This window comes from Podarcis vaucheri, assembly GCF_965113315.1.
Source record: "Podarcis vaucheri genome assembly, chromosome: 5".
In the NCBI taxonomy this organism is placed as follows: Eukaryota; Metazoa; Chordata; class Lepidosauria; order Squamata; family Lacertidae; genus Podarcis; species Podarcis vaucheri.
Genome location: NC_138763.1, coordinates 105,338,688 through 105,361,449, shown reverse-complemented (window position 1 = coordinate 105,361,449; position 22,762 = coordinate 105,338,688). Strand labels below are relative to the sequence as shown.

The following is a 22,762-nucleotide window of genomic DNA, read 5'->3' as shown; positions in this document are numbered from 1 at the left end:
AGATGGGCGCACAAACCCCAGAGTCTGTCAAGACTGGCCCGTTTGGGCAGGGGTACCTTTACCTTTACCTTTACCTTTACCTATATCTATCTATATCTATCTATCTATATCTATCTATCTATCTATCTATCATCTATCTATCTATCATCTATCTATCTATCATCTACCTATCTCTCTATCATCTATCTATATCTATCATCTATCTATCTATATCCATCAATCTATCTATATCTATCTATCTATCTATCAATCATCTATCTATCTATCTATCTATCTAGCTATCTAGCTATCTATCATCATCTATCTATATCTATCAACTATATATCTAACTACCTATCATCTATAATCTATCATCTATCTATTTGCTTTTCATCATAGGATCTCAGAGCCATCTAGATCTCCCAGCCATGGTTCCCACATGATCTAAAAAAAGATAATATAATGCTGTAGGCTTTGCATCCATTCTCCCAAATAGGTTGCTCCAGATACAGTGGTACCTTGGTTTGCATACATTTTGGATTACAAACACATCAAACCCGGAAGTGCGTGTCCCGGTTTGCAAACTTTTTTTGGATTACGAACAAATTTTGGGGGGAGGCCCCATTGGAGAAAGCACGCCTTGGGTTACAACCTGTTTTGGTTTACAAACGGACCTCCGGAACAGATTATGGTTGTAAACCAAGGTACCACTGTATATAACTGAGGATACCAAAGTGCCTTGGGGGTGCAGGGGATCTGTGGAACAAATGTCTACACCCCTAGCCCCAAGAGGCTTTTGTGTATAAACAGCTTTATCATTGTACCATCAGAAAAGATATCAGGAAGGAAGGAAGGAAGGAAGGAAGGAAGGAAGGAAGGAAGGAAGGGGGTTGCCACTTGCTATGACCAGGAGAGAAACTTCCTGGGCTGCAACCACCATGGACAGCTCACTGGATTGAACCAGCCAGTCCAAAGCATCAAGTGCCTTGGAGTCACAACCCGATTCTGTGTTTTATCCCTCTGGAGTTTTGCCACACTCCACAGTCTACACACCCGAAGCAAATGCCAGCAGCATTCACCATGGAGCTATATATAGAAGGAACAGGCTTTATGAATTAAATAACTGAATCCTTGCCCTCCTCAACATGGAAAGTCAATCTACTATTAGACACACAGAGAGACTTAGATTCTTAGAACCAGGCAGCAGGTTTGGCACAACACACTTCACTCTCTTTGTGTGTTTTAACCTAAATTCTTACAGGCATCCAGCCAAAAAAGTATGTTACATGAAAACTGCTGCAACAATTCATAAGCGGAAGAAGCTGCATCAAGTGAAGCTATCCAGTTCATAGTTTAGTAGTATCAGGAAGTGTCTGGGCAGGGAGAAAAAGAGGGAGCTGCACTGCTCCTGATTACAGGAACACAGGAAACCAGAGGCTGATCAGACAGGACACCTACGGGGGAGAATCCACTTCCTAGCAGGCTGGATGGATCATCAAGAGATTTGACAATGGGTGGGTGAGGTGAGTTACACAGTGGGGGTGGGGCAGAATTGTACAGGAAATTTGTAAGACACTTTGCCTGTTGAATAGTGCTATGGAAGTCACTGGCCTGGGTTCAAAGTCCAGAAAGACACCGTTCTGGAGAACCCTCATAGAGCTGTAAAGGCCACAGCTCCCAGCCCATTCATTTGGCAGTAGAAGTTCCACTGAGACTTCATATCCTGAGTAAGCACGTAGAGGATCAGGAAGAAGAGCCGCTTGGCTATTCCGGAAGTCAAATGTCCATCTGAAGGAGGAAGAAGAGGACAGGAGCGCTGATGCGTATGCCTACGAGGGCGAGGCTGGGGAGCAGGAACAGAGAAACAAAAAACACCCTGAGGGGGGAAGCGGGTGCACTTTGAATCCTTTGTCAGACTTTGCTGGGGCAAACCAAAGTAGGAGCTCTTCCAGCCCGCGGGTATTAAGGGAGCCCCCGCGCGCCCCCGGAGTCAGACCACAGAAGCGCTGGGCTGGGGGCTCCTCGAAATCCCCCAGGCGCGTTTCCTAGCTAGGAGGTCTGCAGACACGCGCGCCTCCGCCACCATTCTTCACCCACTCCCTACGCGTATATAACCGTCTTACCCCAGGGAAAAAAGCTCCAGGGCTCATTTCTCACATTCATCAGCCCAAGGCGTGAGGTCGGCTCTCAAAACGCACAAACAAGGCGTTTGGAAGCGAAGGGTTTAAAAGCGCAGGAGTGCGATCAGATAAGAAGCGCCTTCTGAAGGTCTGGCCTCCTGGCGCGGCAGGCAGAGGAGCATTTCTCTCCAGCAACCCCTTCTTGCGGAAGAGACGCCGGCAGCAGGGGCCCAAAGCCGGGGCAGCGGGGCAGCAACCGCCTCAGCTCAGCCCCGCTCCTCCAGGGCATTTTGGAAACAGCTGTGATGGAAGGGAAAGGAGCCAGCGGGGCGGCAGGAATTCCAGAGGGATGCAATGGCAGGAAGGTGACGGTGCGGGAAGGAGCCCGGACTGGGATGCCTCACGGCTCCGGCATGCGTGTGGAGGTGTCCCGCGGGCCAATGGCGACGAGAGGAGGCGAGCAGGAACTCCCTCTCCCCTCCATTTGCTGGAGGGCGCGATGGGGCGGTCGCCGTCCAACCAGATGGGGCCCCGTCCAGCCAGCCCTCCCGGGGCCGCGTCATGCCCAGGCCCATTCGCATCACATGCTCCCTCGAGGGCAGAAAGAAAAAAGGGGTTCTCCCATCCCCACCCCGTTTCCGTATAGCTATATATAAGGCGAATCCCTCTCTGTTCCTCCAGTGACACAAAGAGTCAGAGAAAAGGAAGCACCTGCTCCTATTATCTTATTTTAATTTTATTTGCATTCTGTTCATTTCTCCCATGCAAAATAAAAACTCCTAGGTTTGGATTACTCGAGCTGGAAGGGGAGAGAGCGATTCCCTCTCCTGTGACTGGCTTGCTTTCTAGGGTGGAAAGGAGGGGAGAGAGACAAAATAAATTCTGGAAGCGACCGCTGAGAAAACCAACTTTGTCTTGGCCAGGCTGATCTCTGAGAAGGCGAAGAGGAGAAGCGCTCAAGGAAAAGGTGAAGTAATGAATTCTGGGGGAACTTCAGTTTTCCAAGTCTTTTTACACCAACTGTTTGTTTTTCCTAAGTCTGTAATGAATGGGTCGGCAGCCCCACAGAAGATCTCTGGTGGTTTTCAGAGAGCAGCATTTCCTGGGCAATGCAGAGAAAAGAAATCCGAGGACCGGTTAATTTGTGCATTTGCCTCTGTTTGAATTGGCTGAGCAAGAGGCAGTTTGGAGCAGGGTAGCCCTGCCGCCTCTCTCAAAATCCCAAACAAATCCTGGGCTTCACCTGATTTGAGATCTCTAGTTGGGGGAATTTGGTGTATTTCAAATATCTCATTGTTACACTGGAGGCAGGCTTGTGATGTAGGCCTAGAATCATAGAATGGTAAGATTTGGAAGGGAATCTTTGGCCCAGTGTGGGGCTCGAACCCAAGACCCTCAAGATCTACTGACTGAGCTGTCGGGACAGAAGTTCCCAGGATGGGGTGTGTGTTAGATGGTGGGGATGAAGACTCCTGCTGGGAAAATGCGTCCATTAAACTTCCCCATAAGCAGAAGGCGGGTCCATTCTTCTAAGTTCCATTGAACTAAATGGCGTGACTCCCATTCATTCCAATGGGGCAGGGGAGGCCGGCCCAAGACATTTCGGCCAAAAGGGCAGCAGGGAAGGTCGGCCCTGAAAGACTGGCCGCACATCGGGATTTGCTGCCTGGCAGGCCCGCTCCCCTTGCTCGCCAGGGCGCCTGGGGCGCATCCCAGGAACCAAGGCGGACCAGTTCCGCCCGGCTCTGCCCAAGGCCGCCGGGTTGGGCGCTTCCAGGCCGGGCGGGCAGGATCCGCCGGGGCCTTGCTCCCGAGGAGCAACTTCACTCAGCCCTTCTTTCGGGGGGAGGTGGAGAAATGCCCTTTGGGGCTTCGCCCCCCCAGGCGCCTGGCCCGCTCTCTCGAAAGCCTCTCGTCAGCCGGGCTCGCCCGCTCCGGGGCCGCACAGTCCCCAGCCTTCCCGCGGCGGGGGGGGGGGGGTCCCTGGCCTTCGCCTGATCGGAACCCGCGACCCGCAGCCTCGCATCTCCAGCAGCTCCGCCGAGCCACGAGGGCCGGGCCCGGCTCCTCTCTCGGCCGCGCCTTGGTCCGCGCCGCCGGGCGTTCTTGGGGACTCGGGCGAGCGCGAGCCCTTTCTCCCGCGCGAAGGCGCTTCGCCTCCCGCGGGGGAAACGACGCGGAGCTTGGCGGCGCCTCTGGCGGAGGAGTCCCCGCCCGGGCCGGAGCGCCCTCGGCGCCAGGTCGCCCCGTCGGAGTTGGGCCTCGGGGAGGCGGGGAGGAGGAAGGGCCCCTCGGCCTCCCCTCCTCGCCCCGACCCCAGCGGCCAGGGGGGCTGCGGAAGCCGCTTCGACACCTGCGGCGGACTGAGGCGGGAGAGCTCGGAGGACAGAAGGACCGGCCTCGCTCTGGCTCGCCCGAAATGTTCCCCGCGCAAGTAGAGAACCCTCGCCGCGCGTAGAAATGGAGCGCCTCCTCAGGGACCCTGGTGGGCTTTCTGCTTGCGGGGAGGTTGCTTTGAAATGCGATCTGCTCCTCGCGACACGGAAAGGCGCGCTCCATTCTGCTGCCTTCGAAGAGAAGTGGCGCCGTGTCCCTCACCCCACCAGCTCCGGGAGCCAGAGGGTCTTGCTGGCGGGCGGGCGCTGGGGTCTCGGCCCCTGTTCCTCGGGCGCCATCTCTTTGCAAAATGCCTCCTCCTCCTCCTCCTCCTCCTCCTCCTCCAGCAGGTTTCCCAGAGGCGGCTGCTCCTCTCCCCGCTGCCTCCCTCCTTCCTCCCTTTCGCCGCGCTCGGCGGGTGTGCGCGCACCAGGACTCAGTGTGCGGGTGGATGTTAGCAAGTACTGTAAGCAGAGAAGACAACTTGCCGGAAGCTCCTGACCTGAACCTCGATTTCTAGGTACTTTGCCGACGGAGGATGCGTGGCTTTCTCTCTCGGAGAGGAAAGGAAAGCGGCTGCAGTTCTTGAAGGACGCGTCCCCTGCCCAGTTCAGGGCTGTCCTGGGACACAGAATCCTTGGTTCTGTTGCCCCCCCCCCCCGGCACTCGGCTTGCTTTCAGCTCAGAAGATTGCTCTGGATTTTGTGTGTGTGTGGCGGGGGTGGGGTGGGGTAGGGACGAAGTGGGGAATCCACGCGTGGGACCTCCGTCTCCGCTTCAAAGCGCGTCTCACGCACCCACGCGCTTAGGAGCAAAAACTTACCGTGTCTTCCTTGGCAGGTTCCAAAGACTCACAGCAAAGCGACGATGTTCCCCCGGCTCTTTCACCAGTGGAGTTTCCTGGTTTTTCTGCTGAGTTACTGTGTCCCCTCCTCTGAGAGATCGCTGGAAGGGAATAGCCGCAGACTGTAAGTTCCAGTTTGATCTTCCTCTCCTCTATCATTACAATTGGAGTGGTTGGGGAGGGAATTTTGATACAGCAACAGCTCTGATCTCCTCTTTCTAACAGTGGCATTTCAGCTTTTCACAGGGGAAAGTGCCTGAAACGTCTTAAACCAGCTGCTTATGAAGTCATTGGTCAGGGATACAGATTTTATTCAACCTTTAAAGAATAATAGCAATAAGGACAAGTTTAATTTTAGAAAAATAACAGATAAGGAACTATCTCTTTCACTGCTTCCAGTTTTTTTAAAAGTGATGCTGGTTCTCTAATATGCATAGGAAGATATTTTTCAAAGTGTGATTATGAAGACTGTTTGGGGACAGCATAATATTTGGAAGAGTTGAGAACAGTGATGGGGTCGGGGAGAATCTCACTCAGTGATTCTTGGCAATGCATAAGAGGAACAATTGCTGTCCTTAAAGGACACAGGGTGGGTGGGGAGCAGAGCCTCACTTGTGTACAATTACAAATATACACACAGACAGTATTCATATTACAGGAATGCTACAATAGCAGACACACTACAGACTTCAGATGTGGAAAATGGGGCTATAGGCATGTTGGCCTAGATCCCAGCTACACCGTGGGAGAATATACATGGCACTTATATCACAGACATTGCCTTCGCCCACCTTGGTACCGTGACAGTTAACATTAACTTTCTGGTCCAGAGTTAAATATCTGATTTAGTGAGAGTTTTGAGATAAGAGAATCTGGGAAAGAACCCAAAACATGTATGCTCCCCCACTGCCCCCATGTCTATTAATATGAATCATATGCCTGCATATGTAAACAAAACAGAGAAACCACCCATGTCATTAATCCCGCACTGTGGTTACGAACTAATGATCAATAGATTTCTAGTTACTTAAGATCCAGATCCTGAAATCTCTTTATGCTGGTTTAATTATTCAGAAGGGGAGTGTCCAATAAGTTCTGAAGCCAAGTATAAACCAACAATTTTAGGAAACCATATATTCCATAAACTTAGAAGTAACAGTGCTGCTTATTAGCTTTTCGCTGTTTTACTGCTTTTATTTCTGTTTTTAGGCTCTATTTTTATATTAGTGATTGATGTTTCTGGAGGTGGCATTTATGTGTTTAAGGGACTTGCCTGATGAAGTACATTGATTGTTGGGATTACTAATAATAAATCCATTCAAATTTGGTTGGAAAATGCATGCATGAACTTTGTCCCAAAATGCAATCTTTAAACCTCCTTGAGCAATGTGGGTAGAGAACACTGTCCTGAAGATAAAGCTAAAGGACATTCTCTTCCCCTTGTTAACACTAGTTACGTCTTTTATTTGGAAATGCTGTGTGGTATTCAGCTAGGTTTTACTCAGATTGGGCATATTAAAATTAATGGACCTAACTTTGACATGTTCATGAATTTCAGTTGATCTGCTATGAGTAAAACTAAGTTGAACGCCACCCCATGTTTCTCACCGCAGCTAATAAGAAAATCCATGTTTGGATTTGTGTTGAGCCTTTCCCTTGGAACCAGTCCTATATATCTTTCTATTAATCAGGGGTCCCTTTCTTCTGAGGCAATGCTCCCCACCACAAATCTCTGATTATTCCCTCTCCACTAGATGTTACCAAGGCAAAATTCGCAGTCACACACCCCTTGGTGCTAACCCAGACTGAGTCACTGTGTGTGAAGCGATATTCCTGAACAAAGCCCACAAACAACAACAGCCTGCCATATTACAAAGAACAGCTGTTTTGAGTTGATTGGTAACTTAGTTTGGTAGGCTATATACTGAACGCAGCAAGCTGCCCAAAACAGATTTGGTCCCAAAGACCGTAGCCTCTGCCTGTCCTATAGTGCTAACTCCAAGCCAACCTCCAACTGTGGAATGAAAGAGTAAATTGTGGAAGAGGGGCTTCACAGGAGTCTGTAAACATGAGAATGCCACCAAACCCACAAAGTACCTTACAGATCAGTAAACATTCTAGTGATAGAAAGTTTCTTGGCATGTATTTTCCTAAAGACTCCAGGACGAGAAGGCAAACTGCAGTTACGAGAAGCGAGCTTTTTGGAGGCAGTGAAAGAGAAATTGGGCCAGGACGACTGTTTGAAGTTATGGTGATCAAGACATCAGGAGTGGACACTTTTCTAATGATGACTGGTTAACCATTTTTCCTTTGGGGATTAGTAGTTTAACGCAGCCAGTGTGTTTATGATGCTGAATTCATAGCAGTCAGTACTGTGTACATGAGATTGAATGATAGCTCTGTGAATGCGGCATACAATGTATACAGTAATTTGTGTGGGTACTTCTGGGCAGCGAGAAACCATAAGCTCTCAACTCTTCTCTCAAAATTGCTTACCACATGTTAGCATTGCATTAACTGCATCTGGTTTGGGGTCAGAATTCTTTCATTTAACATGGCTTGCAGGCTGGAAGGGATCTCTAGTGGGTTATCCTAATAATTTCGAAATCTTCAATCTTTCTGTTTTTAGGAATTCAACAAGTAATCCACCCCAGTGATTAGGCACACATGAAAAGTTTAATAGTTGAATCTTTTCCCAGTCCATACAGTTACAGGGAATGGGAGAAATAATTACATTTCTTATAGCCTGTGTTATGGTTCTATTATTTATATTTATATTTATATTTATATTTATATTTAAATGACATCATGTACTAGGGCCTTCCCAAGATGTTCTGGTTCCTGCTGTATTGGGGTGCGCTTTTTAAAGAGTGTGGGATGACCTTTCTCCCCACCACTTCCCCTTTTTGGTCACAGATTACTACAGTCATACCTCGGGATGAATATGATTCAGGTTAAGCATTTTCGGGTTGCGCTCTGCAGCGACTCGGAAGTAACGGAGCGCGTTACTTCTGGGTTTCGCCGCTCACGCATGCACAGACACTCAAAATGATGTCACACACATGCACGGAAGTGGCAAAATGCGACACGTGCAGACGCGGGTTGCGTTCGCTTCAGGATGCGAACAGGGCCCTGACACGGATCCTGTTCACATCCAGAGGTACCACTGTATTCCTCAGAAGCATTTACAGTAGCGGCCTACACATTGGTTCAACACACTGAATGGTTATTTTAAAACAATTAACTGGGTCCATGAACTATGTGAATGCACATGAATGTCAATCTAATATAAATGCACAGAGGCAAGCTGTGCATTATTATTATTATTATTATTATTATTATTATTATTATTATTTTACTTTAACGGGGGGGGGGTGCATGCATGCATCTCTCACATACATCATTTAACTACCGGTAAATTAGAGGAGAAGGGGTGGGGGTGGAGAGATGAGAGTTGGAGAGACCAAGGTGGGGCAAGGTGAATTCTTCACATTTATTTGGACGGGTCAGCCAGACTTTTGGCTTCTAAATTTTTAATAAAGTACCTAATTGTTTGGATTGTTAAGAAGGGAGAAGCATCCTGAGAAATTCTGAAAGGACTGCAAGATATGTCGCTTTGGACAGACTGGCAAATATGATAAAAATAGTAGCTAAGAACTAACTGGGCCTTCATAGGTCCCTTTAACACTGCAATTTTAAGGGTACATGTTTTAGTGCAGTGTATCATACTGCTTGAGGTACATGCCTTCTCTTCAATCCTTTTGCCTTCCTGTGAATCTACATGTTTTGTTTGTTTTTAGGTTCATGAGTGTGCTTCTAATGTTAGTAGCTTGCAGCGTTTGAAGTGACCTTTAAGTGAAGGGACTTCTACACTATAACTAAGCTATTGCAGTTACAGATAGGTAGCCGTGTTGGTCTGCCATAGTCAAAATAAAAAAATTCCTTCCAGTAGCACCTTAAAGACCAACTAAGTTAGTTCTTGGTATGAGCTTTCGTGTGCATGCACACTTCTTCAGATACCAAGCTATTGCAGTTTATGAGCTGGAATCACATAGAGTTTTATCAGGCCTGTATAAACCATTTTAGTTAGTGTGAGAGGTGTTACACTTTGGTAACATCAACAAGGTGTCAATTAGTACACATAACTTTCATTAAAATGCTAAAACTGACTATATCAATGGGATCCCCAAGCACTTGGCAATGAGCACATACTGTACAAAGTCAAGTCTGATTGCCACTGAAGACACTGTTTTTCCACTGAGAGTCTCATCTAGCTCTGTTGCTGCCAGGGACTTCCTAGTTTGGAGCTCAGCCTCTTAGCCACTAAGGCTACAACCACTCTAAAGATCAGGCCAGAGCAAATACCACAGGCAAGACCGTGTTATAAACCTTGACACAACTCTTTTAAATGAAGTTACTCCACACATGCAAGTCATCAAGTGCTGAGGAATCAAGTTTTGAGAAATGAATAAATGAACATCAATGCAAGTGGCAATGGGGTGGTAATAACATTTCATGTTGGTATTTAAGACCTCTTGACCTCTGCATGTTACACAGAGAAATGCCGGTCTCTACATTCAAAATACAGTGGTACCTCGGGTTACATACACTTCAGGTTACATACCCTTCAGGTTACAGACTCCACTAACCCAGAAATATTACCTCGGGTTAAGAACTTTGCTTCAGGATGAGAACAGAAATCATGCAGCAGCGGTGCAGCGGCAGCAGGAGGCCCCATTAGCTAAAGTGGTGTTTCAGGTTAAGAACAGACCTCCAGAACAAATTAAGTTCTTGACCCGAGGTACCACTGTAGTCTCTATGGAGATCAATGCATCAGGCAGTAAGTTGATATATGGTTCTCATTGCTGCCATGTTTCTCGATAAAATACATCAACATGCCTACCTCATTAAGAAACAGAGTAGTGACATCCATTGACTTGACTAATAGGAGTCCCCTCATTTATAATATGATATAATATGTTTGTGCAATAACCATGTGAATGCCTCAGAGCATTCCACTACTAGCAGACTGGAAGGACAGCTACTTGTGGCACCTTTGGGATCTACAATCCCACTTCCCTTTCCCCCCTGTGCAGTTCACAATGCATCCACCTTACCCTGAAGCAGAAACACACATTTTCCCATAGTTAATTACTTCCCAGGCAACGCTTAGATCACTTGTTGGATCACAATATGGTTTCTGTGGACCACATTTTCTTAACTCCCTTGTTATTCCAGTCTGCACTCTTGCAAAATGCCTGGTTAAACCATTGCTTAAGTAGCTGAGAGGAAGCTGAGAAAATGTGATATAGACTGCTTTTGTTGTATAAAACAGTAGTTTAGGAAAGTATTATGTACATAGAAACAAATTAAGAGTGCCTAACAGGATGGTGCTGCTGAGGAAAAGTAGTTAATAGAGAATATAAGACTGAGGCATTGAGTAAATCTCCTGACATCTAGGCTAGCTTGGAGCATGTATGCCAAGAAACTGTATTCTTCATGAGAGATGGCCACCTGATGAACAGCAGACCAAATATTCCCTTCAAATCACTCATCATCCAAAGTTGTTTTATTCAGTCCCTAGTAGTGCTACTAGATTATAATCAAGAGATGGTAAGTGGTTTGCCAATGGCTTAACTTCAAAGGAAAATAAAAAGGCATTTTTTAAGTGGAAAGAAAGAGCTAACCCCTGTGGCAACTGCCTCCAGATTTTCACAGAATGCTCTGTCTATAGCTGGGTGCCCTGACCAATGATGAGGTTGATTCATTTGGCAGCATACACTTCTGAGTCACAGACTACCACCTGAAGAGTAGAATGCCCCAGAGAACATATAAGTTGGTCATCCTGTTCCAGTAATTGAAAATCATAAAAACAGGTTGATACATCCTCAGCACATGGTCTCCTTTGCATCATGTTCTGGTGGCACAGTTCTTCACCAAGTACTTGTTCAATCTATGTACAAAAACATCCCCATACTTTAGACAGGGAAGGGGCTTGCACACCACAAGTCAACAAAGCGTCTCGACTGAGAGAACAAATATGTCAGCGTCTAAGGCAAGGCCCTATAATTAATCTATTCATAAAAGGTGTAGAACATTAATTTCTTTTAAACTAAAGGAAGTTCCTATCTCAGAAATCCATGCATGATGCATTTGCATAAGAATTTGCATTTCTAAGGACCCATTTTGATATTATAGCAGTGGAGTTGCTGCTGCAATGTGTCTCTTCCCTGGGCTACTCTGGTGACATCAGAAGGATGAGGTCACTTGGGAAAAGGCCACGACAGAGCTTCACAACATCCCAGCATTGTTCTTCCTGAAAATTATAATAATGCTGGCATGGAAATGAGTCATGCTAAATCTTGCCGCCCCCACATGATCTCAGACTTCTCATGCTACTAGAGTGGTGCAGGAAGGAGACATTTTCCACTGGTCCATATCATAAAGTTTATGTCAGAAGACACCCTGACATAAGACTGCTTTGGGGGTAATCTGTTTGGAAATATTTGCCTGTATTAAGTCAAAGAATGCATAAGCTGAATTTTTATTCCCCTACAATACATTATGCGCATGTCTTTTGCAACTTTATGTGGTTGTCTTTGATAGCTAAGAGTGCTCAATAGGTCGAGTGTAAGATAATTTGCAAATTATTTCAATTTTAGATCTTCTATTTCTGTAAGGAAAAGTGAACCAAAAGTAGCTCATATCCAAGGAAATGCTTTAGAGGTGGAAGGTTTCACTGTACCCAGAAAGGAATAGATTTGGCTGAACTGATTAGCAACATTTTTTTTTATTGAAGTGTGGATTTGCTTTTTTTCAAGCAGCAAAAGGACAGTATCAGAATACCAGCTGTTGCACGATAAAGGAAAGTCTTTGCAAGATATTCGAAGACGAAACTTCCTGCAAAATTTAATTGAAGGGGTTAACACAGCCGAGATCCGGGCTATGTCAGAGGTATCACCAAACCCTAAACCTGCCACCATCGCAAAGAATTATGCTGTCCGGTTTGGCAGTGAAGATGAAGGCAAGTGCCTGACTCAAGAGACCAACAAAGCCCAGACGTACAAAGAGCAACCTCTTAAGGCTCCAGGAAAGAAAAAGAAAGGAAAGCCTGGGAAACGTAAAGAGCAAGAGAAGAAAAAAAGGAGGATTCGTTCAGCCTGGCTCAGCAAAAGAGGGTCTGGAAGTGGAATGACACAGATCCCCCTCTTGGACATCTTTGGAACTACACATATCAATACAAGGTAATGCTCTTCAGCCTTAATGCAGAAGGTAAGAATTTAAATGTCCAGGGTCTACCCAAGACAATAGGATGCCTAAAGTGGAAAACTTAAATGGTAATCAACATGGGCAGAATGCGTTGCAAAGTTCTCCTATTCAACTCCATTGATGCAAACTGGAGATGTGCAAGGGAGTCTGGTTCTTGGATTGAAGGAGAAATAAATGATGTTGAAAATGTGCTGTTTCCAGCAGTTATACCTTGCCTCATAGTATAACTGTCTCTAATCCCCATTTTTTCTACATCACTTAGAGGGTGAAAATTATTAAGCTACTTCCTCTTCTATAAGAGCAGTAGCTCCCCACTTCTTTAAGGTAATTTGTTTGCTTTAAGCTACCAAGATAAATGTCTTCCTTTTGGAGATACAGTCATACCTCTGGTTACATACTTAATTCGTTCTGGAGGTCCGTTCTTAACCTGAAACTGTTCTTAACCTGAAGCACCACTTTAGCCAATGGGGCCTCCTGCTGCCGCCGCACCACAGCTGCACAATTTCTGTTCTCATCCTGAAGCAAAGTTCTTAACCCGAGGTACTACTTCTGGGTTAGCGGAGTCTGTAACCTGAAGCGTATGTAACCTGAGGTACCACTGCAGGGAGAGGGGCAGCAAAACAGTGTTTGCCTTTGAGTCAGTTCTTCAGTAGCAAAGTTACCTGGACAAAACTCCAAGCTCTTAGATCCCTCTTTAAGGAATTAGTAACTACGGAACTATATTTACTAGTCCTTGGAGGCGGGCAAATTAATTTCAGAGAGATTTGTATTCGTCCTAGGGAAAATCAAGCCCTTTACAACTTCTGCACATTTTAAAAATGCAACACGGTTTTTCTATAATGAGAGGCGTTTCAAATTTTAGGATTATGAGATGATAGTCTACCTTATAGCTTTCACAGATATAAAAATTAAGCTATGTCCCCCCACCTTGTCTTTAACAATTTACACCATTTTTTAAAAAAGAAGAAACCTCACTGTTTGTATACTTAGGGGAGAACATGGAAAGTTTCTCTTAGTAATATCTGCTAACACCAGCCAGCCTTTCTGCCATAATATTTTCCCTGCCATTAGGACTTGTTAGTTCAGTTCCAATTTTGCTGCCAGCTTGTCAAACAATTACACTGCTGCTGAAAAATGTGGAGCATTGCCCCGGGGGTAGAGAAACATGTTTCTCTCATGTATGACAAGCTTCTTTAAAAAGAGTAAGTTTAAGAACTGCAACTTTGCACAGATTCCATATCATCATTTTCTGAAAGAATTGTGAAAGCTCTCATTCTTTCACTCCCCTTTAACTCAAAGAAAATATAGTGATTTTTATTTCACCCAAAGATTTCAGGATTAAACATTGCAATATGGAAATTCTAAACATGCTTACTGTGAAATTCAAAAGAGTTCAACAGGATTTGCTCTCTAACAGGTGTGCTTCTTAGGATTGAATCTTATTTTCTTACATTTGTAACCTACCTTTCTTCCAAGGGTCTCAAAACAAAGAGCATGGAGTCATGGAGTGCTAAGTATATAGACTATTGACTTATTTGTAATATTAGACACTCAGTTTGCAGCAACAGGCAAATTTAACCACTATTTATATACTCCTGACACAAGCATTACTAGTCTCCTGTAAATATGTGGAAACGTAATAAACAGAGGAGGCACCAGACCACAAGATGCATCTAGTTTTTGGAGGAGGAAAACAAGAAAAAAAATATTCTGAATCTCAGAAGCCAGAACAGCAAGAGGGATTGCTGCGCAGTGAAAGCAGCAATCCCTCTTGCTGTTCTGGCTTCTGGGATAGCTGCGCAGCCTGCATTCGCTTCATAAGACACACACACATTTCCCCTTACTTTTTAGGAGGGAAAAAGTGAGCCTTATAGAGCAAAAAATACGGTAATATTTGGGTTCCTGTGTGGGCAACACCTACAGATACACAAGGTGTCACTTTTGTATTATTTGAACTGCAGGACTCAAATATAACTCATGGTCATCCACATGTCAAAATTGGCCTAATCTTCATGTAGATGACTTACTATTCACAATAACCCATTCCCAGAGATTTTCTAAGTTTATTCTTAGGACTTGCATTTCTATCCACATTTGTGCGTGTCTTTTTTTGTGGCAGTCTTTTTTTTTTTTTTTTTTGCTGCCCATGGTAACCATTTTGTCCTAGCACCTACCGAACTTCAACCACTATGAGTACTGGCATCACATTTTTCCCCAAAAGAAAAACTGTCTGCCTGTTTCAGTGGTAAAACAGCCTTCCATTGGTGCAATGTGACTTCCCCTTCTTCTTCTCCTCTCCCCTGCAACTCCTTTGGACTACCTTTCAGGGGAGGATGCGAGGGATGAAGAAGAAGGGGAGGTTCTATCACATTCAGTCCACTCATGCAACGTTGGATGTAATCCATTGTGTTATAAATATTTTGCAACGTTTGAACCAACATTGCTGCATCCAAAACATACCCAAAATGCTCAAAGCGTTTCTAGATTGGGGCTTGTCTCAAAACATTTTTGTTTTCAATATAATAGTTTATGAGTATTATAGGGCCTGTAAGGACTTTGAACACTTGAGATATTTAAAATATATCTTTTAGAAAAGGAAAAGCACAAGAGCAAAATCCCTTCTCTGCCAAATAGAATGTAGATTTTCAGCTTCTGTGCTTCCAAAACAGCTTTACCTGATGCAGTGCTAATAAGGTGGCAAAAAATGCGTGTTCCCACAATGTTAACCAAGCGACAATCAACCTTAAAGACTGGTAGAACATTTCCAGGAAAAGTGACTTCAGTTATCTTTTCATGATACAACTCTGCTTTCCCTCTCAAATTGCAGATTTTAAAATGCTTTCAATTATTTTCCTCATACACAGTATAAGCGAAATCAAGGTGTGAACTTGTCTTAATATAGTGCAGCCAGCATTCAAAGTGGTTGTTTAATTTGATCAAGGTAGTAAAAAACCCCAAACCTGGACATGATTGTTATTTATACACTCTGAAGAAAGGCAAAAGGTCTTAAGAGGTGCACTTAAGAGTCTAATGCAACAGGTCATGGCGCTCCAAGCTGAAATTCTCTTCATTCTCCAAAAAGAATGAAAGCTTGCATCTGATAACTTGAAATCTGCTTATCACTTCCATGGATTTGCGTGTCTTATGTCAGGATCTTAGGTGAATAAAGAAAGCTGCTTAAGGGCTGATGTGTTAAAATCCTCCAGCTTGGCAGGATGACACAGAAAACCAGGCCACCGCAGCTTTGCCTAAAGGTTGTTTGCTCATCTTTGATAAATGGTCACTTATAACCCACCCCTATTCCTTCATTTGGCTGTTTTGGTTCTTTCTCCCGGTCCTCTCCCCATTTTTCAAGTTGTAAGCCAGTCACTCACCTTGGGAAGACAGCTAAAGAAGACAGCAGAAATGGGAACAGACTTTTCTGAAATATATCTCACGAAAGAGTCAAAGGCAGATTGGAGAATTACAGGTCTGGGCAGAATACATCTTTGCCCAATGGCCTCCCTCAGCAGGAAATGTAAAATAAGTAACAAAGATGGAAGAGATCTTGGACAGGATGCCATATGTAGGCTCCAACATGGGAAGCAAAGCTCAAGAGGCCTGACTGGGACTTGGCTGCCTAGCCAGGATTTGGAAGGCGGGTTTTTCACAATACCGAGTTTTAGATTTGTTTTAGTAGCACTATATTAAATTGTGATTAAAATGTGATGCATTGCTAATGACTGTGCATTGAGGGAGGGGGTCTCAGGAGAGACCCAGCTGCAAAGGATCAGCTACTTGGAATTGATCTCTAATACTTCACATTGCTAGTTTCATAGTACTGAAAACCATGCACAGTAGAGACTGAATAACAAAAAATCCAGAGTTGTTCATCATCTCTTCCAACAGGCACACCCTGTTGTGAGACTATAAATGTTGTGTCCAATTATTTTGTATGGGAAAATATTAATTCCCCCCATTTCTCTTCTCTTTCTTTGCAGGAGGCGTTGACATCGTCAGCTGAGATTTTTGGAAAACACACTGCAGTATTCTGTAATAGTCAACATATGGAAAGTGTTAGAAGTATTTATTATCTGTAAATATTGTAAATGTATCAGAATAAAACGTTGGCCACAGATGCTCTCCAAAACTGCACATTTGAACATTGTGAATATTGGGAGATTCTTTTTGTGCAAAGACAATTCTTGTTGTCCATTTACCATAATTTATTTTGTTGAATGATGTATTTATTTCCATGAACGTTTATCTTGGTGCTGCTGACTTTCTATATTTTTTGTAACATAATGCACTTTAGATATACATTATGTCTTTTGTTGATACGACATAAATAAATGGTTCCTTTTTTATTGGTTTTAATGAGTTGCCCAAGTACAGTTGTTTAAAAAACAAACAAATCTTCCATGCATGTATAAAAGGCGGTATTTTTACAATTATTTTTTTAAAAAAGGCCAATAAAATATAATGTAGTTAAAATCATATCATGACTCAGAGGAAAAAGTGTGTCCTCTTAAGATCTCAAGGACAAGGAACAATCATTTCCCCCTTTGCGGCATCTGAAAATAGTCTTCAAACCTAATATGTTTATATTGGTTTTGCTTCCATTTTCATATTAGTTTTTAGTTAGAAATCACTAACGATGTATTGTGCTCCAGTATCTGGCATTAAGGCAGTGGAGAAGCTGAACTGGTGTGTAATACTTGTGGAAAAGGATTCTGCACAGGGGGATGTGCTTCAGTCTTACAGGGCTCACATGGAAACACAAATTGATCTCCAAAAGTGTTAGTCCAGAGTTTCCCAAGGCAGAGCACAAGGGATGGAGACAGACGGAGGTCAGGTTGGAGGGTGGGGAGGAAGTTGTAGCTCCTCAGCATTCATCCAGCAACAAAAACCTGGCAGAAAAATGCAGATGAGACGAAAGGGGCTTAATGCAAGCCAGGAATCCATTGCTGCCTTGGAGCATCTGAAGTCTGAGTTTTCATAAATCTCCCATTAGAATTTCCCACCTCATTCCAAGTTTATTTCCAAATGCTGCTACTTCTATTACACAGGAATATACTAAAATACTCAATAGATTCTTCCTTCCCTACAGAGTTTATTGGAGGTACAGTTTGGTCTTCCCCAATATCTGGTATGCTGATTCTGATGCCTCCTTGTCTTAGGACATAGGAGTGGCTGAATGCATGGCGAATGTGTGAAATATCCAACACAGTGGCTTGACTTTGGGTAGACCAGCAATTCCAAGCCCACTTTGGATTCACACTCAGCAATGTCTCCTAGTTCTAAGATAAATGATTAGGCCTTGAAGACTGGTGGATACAGTCTTTGTTGCCTACTGTGGGTAAATAATCATTGAGAAACAAGCTGACAGCTCATATTTCAAGTGTCTTGACATGCGCTCAATCCTATCTGTATTTCCCAAGAAGCAAATTCCACTGATTTCAATGAAGCCTAATCAGAAGTACACATGCATTAGATAACAGTCTTAGACTAGTTTAGGGCAGCAGGGGAGCTAACAGACACCCTGATAAACGTGCTAGTCTTTCAGATAGCATCAGTTCCTCCAAACCAGCGACCTAGCCTTGCAGATCAGATATACACTAGACGGCTTCTTGCCAGCCAGCTGCACAGCTTACTGCCCAAGTAGAAACTGCCAAGTGGATTTTGCTGCTGCCATATGCACCAGTGGACGCATGTAGGCATCAGCTGCAAATTCCATTAGCTTAGCATAAAGGTAAAGGTACCCCTGCCCGAACGGGCCAGTCTTGACAGACTCCGGGGTTTGTGCGCCCATCTCACTCAAGAGGCCGGGGGCCAGCGCTGTCCGGAGACACTTCCGGGTCACGTGGCCAGCGTGACAAAGCTGCATCTGGCGAGCCAGCGCAGTACACGGAACGCCGTTTACCTTCCCGCTATAAATCGGTACCTATTTATCTACTTGCACCCGGGGGTGCTTTCGAACTGCTAGGTTGGCAGGCGCTGGGACCGAGCAGCGGGAGCGCACCCCGCCGCGGGGATTCGAACCGCCGACCTTTCGATCGGCAAGCCCTAGGCGCTGAGGCTTTTACCCACAGCGCCACCCGCGTCCCAGCTTAGCATAGTCACCAGCCAAAAGTCATTAAAAGTCAACAATAAAGCTGTATAGATGGATCCTTTTCATTTGGCACAACATGGTAATATTCCCACAATTCTTATCACACATATGCACACTTGTTTTGTATATACACATATAGTACACACATGTATTCCCATTATATTAGAAATGTGTTTTTAAAGAAACACTTTAGGACTAGTGCTGCCTCTCTGTGTGCTTATTTGAATCTTAGGCTGCCTGAGGTTGCTCCCCCTCCATGCCATTTCCAGCATGGGATCCTTCAGGGAGGTCAAAGGGGGGGAGGGGCCCAAGGTAATCAACTAGCTACATATTTAGAGGACAAAATTGTTCATTCTTGACTCCACAGTTGCTGCATTCCTGATGCCATGGATTGTCACATATTGTAGCATCACTTTCAGTTCATGCATTACAGAATTATTGCAGAGGGAGCCTGGTTGGGACCAGGACATGGAGAATGCTTCAAGGTGTGAGAGCGAGGGTGGTCCCTGATGCCTTGGAAGTGGCAGTGGTGGGGCTGCTCCTAAAGAAGCCGTCCCTGTTGATTTGGACTAACCAGGATTCACAAATTATTGGGGAAAGTAGTGAGGGTTGGGGTGTTCTTGGATTGTACGGATTATCTAGACCCATTCTAATCTGTGCTAAGGGTTGGCTATGGGACCAAATCTGCCTTGGTTGCCCTGATGGATGACTTTTTACCAAGAATGGAGCAGAGGCCTGTGACCTTGCTCCAGTGTCTATCGAGGCCACTTTGCTACATTGACAATGCTTTTTGGCCCACTGGCAGTTTTACTATGGGGTGCCTACAATGCTGTTTAATACCTGATATAATTTTAAATAAACCAAGGTTACAAAAAACAAAATAAAAAACCCAACCCTACAGCCACAGTGCCAGATCTACAATATTTGCTGTAGCGGGGCAATAGTCTGCACCACTGCCTCCCTCCCCATGACTAGGAACTCCATGCTGTAAACTTGCAACCCCAAAGTAAATAGAGGGAGGCAGCCACATGCCCTGAAAGATTCCTACAGAAATTCTTTTGCTTGCAATGCTTATTACTTGGATGCACCTTAACAAGCATTAAAGTACAGATTAAGGCGGATTTTCCTTTGGCCTTTTAATCAAGTTAACCAAGTCTTCATCTGATAGATGGCAGATTTCCAGCAAAGCCTAGCCCAAGCTTCCTTTGAAGAAAGGCTAGAAAAGGTTTAGCAAATCAACAATTTGTCATGGAGCACATTGTCATTGAGCTCCGCATGGTCTGCACAGGCTGGAAGTTGCTCTCCAGAGATGTTGTGGATTGAGTTTGAGGCCTTGGGAGGAAGTCCCACCATTTGCACCCATGAGAAATTTCCTTCTAATACAAACCACACCTCCAGACGAAATATTTTCCTCAAAATGGCAGTAGAGGACAAAAAGGGCAAGTTCCACCTTGAAGCCTTTTGGGTCAGTGGTTGATCAGATAAGGAGGATGGTTTTAAAAGAAAAATGGTATAAGGTGATGCTTGCCCAGCACTAACCCTGGTCTGAGTCAAGTCTCCATGCAAACGACATTAACTTCTTCTTTTTTCTCTTCTGTTCTCTAATACACAAGGATCCTGTATGCTTCACTTAGCAACTGCTGAATTTTATTTTTTTTAAAAAAGAATTCTTTCCTTCTTTGTCAACCTGACATCTGAACAACACCTAGTACAGTGGTACCTCAGGTTACATATGCTTCAGGTTACAGACTCAGCTAACCCAGCAATAGTGCTTCAGGTTGAGAACTTTGCTTCAGGATGAGAACAGAAATTGTGCTCTGGCGGTGCAGCAGCAGCAGGAGGCCCCATTAGCTAAAGTGGTGCTTCAGGTTAAGAACAGTTTCAGGTTAAGTACGGACCTCCAGAACGAATTAAGTACTTAACCTGAGGTACCACTGTACAGCGTAAACCAATTAAGTCTGCATGCTTCATTTATAATCCACTTTAAGACAATATCAAGTCAACATTTTCTCTCCCACTCCTCAACCTGATGAAAAGTGCTGCAAATTAAAATGTTTGCTCACTATTTTGTGACCTTTTGACTGGTCCTAATAAAGGTATTGTCTTGTTGAAATGACCCTAAGAAGCTTCCCTGGAAATAAATGACAATTTAATATTTTATACCAAGAGATGCAACTGAAGTATTCAAAATACTAAAGGAGATGGACCACAATTTAATCTGGGGCCTCTTGGTCAAAGTCCCATTGGTCCTCTGAACATCCCCTGTGAGATGATGGAAAGTCACAGGCCACAGGAGAATGGCAGAATTCTTCATTAACATAATTTGACAAATCATGATGTAATGTACTGTTTCCAAACCTGTGACAGGAAAGGCTTGCTTTTTTCCTAGGGGTGAACACATTTTTCTCTTGCTGTGTTTGGGCACAAGTCACTGATCTGGGCATCCCTCCTGGTTGGAAGGAAGCTAGTTCGAAGAAACATGAAAAAGGGCCACCTCCTCTAAGGGGTGGTAAATCTGCATTAGGAGTAATCCTCTCCAATGAGGCTGAGTGGGAAGGAGGCCAGAGCAGAGAGTTGTGGAGTGATGCAGTGGGCAGTTTCTCTTGAGGCCCACACCGGAGGCTTTTCATTAAATTTATAGACTGGTTTTCTGTGGTAGACTAGCCACTCTCTCACAGCACACTGATGTAATGGCTCTGAATAGACTTCAAATAGTTCATAACAATGTCCCTAAGGAATTCTTAGAAGGGAATTGCTTGCATGTAGATAGAGAGCCATGTGAGCTCCTGCTGTATTATCACAGGGTCAAATGTTAAGGTCAAAGTTAGACCAATGCTCCACTTCTGTCTACATGGTCCATTTTGCTCATATTTTTGGACTTTTAATTCATTAGGTTTGATCACTGTCCAAACAGGATACTTGAGTCACTTGAGAGATTTGGGAAGCTTCAAACATTTCCTTTCACTTAGAATTGAGTTTTTCTTTTCAGACAAAAGGAAAGTGGCAGATGTTTAAATATGATGGGTGTTGCCTTAAAAAAACAATGGCTGAACAAGATTAAATTATTGAAAACCCACTGAGCATACTCATCGGTGTCCAAGTTTACTTCAAACATTGCTTTTCAGTGAAACTTATTCCCATTCACACCCACCATCTGTTCACAGAGCTACAGAAATCTTGCAGAAGGGCAGATCTGAAGAGCGCTCAAGAACTCCCTGGATGCTTTGATAGTCTGTGCTGCAGGAAAGGATTAAGAAGTGTGCAGAAATTCAGCACTAAAGTGAAATGAGGACAGTCATTTATGGAAGGATTAATGTTTTATGTGCAGAAGGATCGTGGTCAGAATGGATTGCTAATGGCCTTGAAACAGCATAAATGGCAAGAAAAGCTCCACCTATTTTGGCACCAGTAGTGAGTTTTGAAATTTAAATAAAGCTATGATTCCCCTTTTAAAATGATCAGTTATGGTTGACCTCAATGGACTTCAGGAAAGCGAACATCCAGGAAGGTGACACAGCCACTTTGATCAGAGTCTTCAATTCAGTTCTGCAATGTCCCTTTGTTAACAAGTCACCCACAGGAAATCAACTTCCTGAGTTATTTCACTTCAGAGCCAGCTTCAAGAGCATGTAGAAGCTGCAGCAGTCAGGGCCAGGCAACCTTAATGTAAAGCAAAAGGCAATTTCAGTTTCAGACACTGACTGAAAAGAAAACAGCAAGTCTGACACTATTATAGAACTATGGCGGCCGCCATTCCTGAAAATCTATGTGCAGATCTGGCTGATGGAGAAATGACAGAAAAGTGCAAGAGGTTGGATCATCTTCTTATGAGTAAAGGCTAGAGCAGTCAGAGGCTTCTCTTGTTGTTTAGAAGAAAACAAAAGAGAAGACACGGTACAGGAAGGGTGGCCCTCCAGACTACAACTCCCATCATCCTGGACCACTGGCATCACTAGCTGGAGTTGAAGGGAGCTGGGGTCCAACAGCATATGGAAGATCACAGGTTCCCTATCCTTGGGACAGAGGTTTCAACTTTATGACATGGAGAATTTTCTTCATGATTTACATAATTTATTTTCAGCG

General features: G+C 44.4%; 1 protein-coding gene across 7 annotated transcripts; it reads left to right on the top strand.

The window, feature by feature from the left end:
• The first annotated feature begins 1,394 nt into the window (after positions 1-1,394).
• PTHLH (parathyroid hormone like hormone) lies at positions 1,395-16,944 on the top strand. 7 transcript variants are annotated; one of them, XM_082225015.1, is made up of 5 exons: positions 1,395-1,493; positions 2,883-3,066; positions 5,316-5,443; positions 12,141-12,563; positions 16,569-16,944. In XM_082225015.1, the coding sequence occupies exons 3-5, from the start codon at positions 5,343-5,345 to the stop codon at positions 16,576-16,578; spliced, it is 534 nt and encodes a 177-aa protein (XP_082081141.1). In that variant the 5' UTR covers positions 1,395-1,493; positions 2,883-3,066; positions 5,316-5,342; the 3' UTR covers positions 16,579-16,944. The 7 variants fall into 7 exon arrangements, with proteins under 7 accessions (XP_082081141.1, XP_082081144.1, XP_082081142.1 ...); XM_082225016.1 differs by having other exon boundaries at positions 1,412-1,502; XM_082225018.1 differs by lacking the exon at positions 2,883-3,066.
• Positions 16,945-22,762: the final 5,818 nt, after the last annotated feature.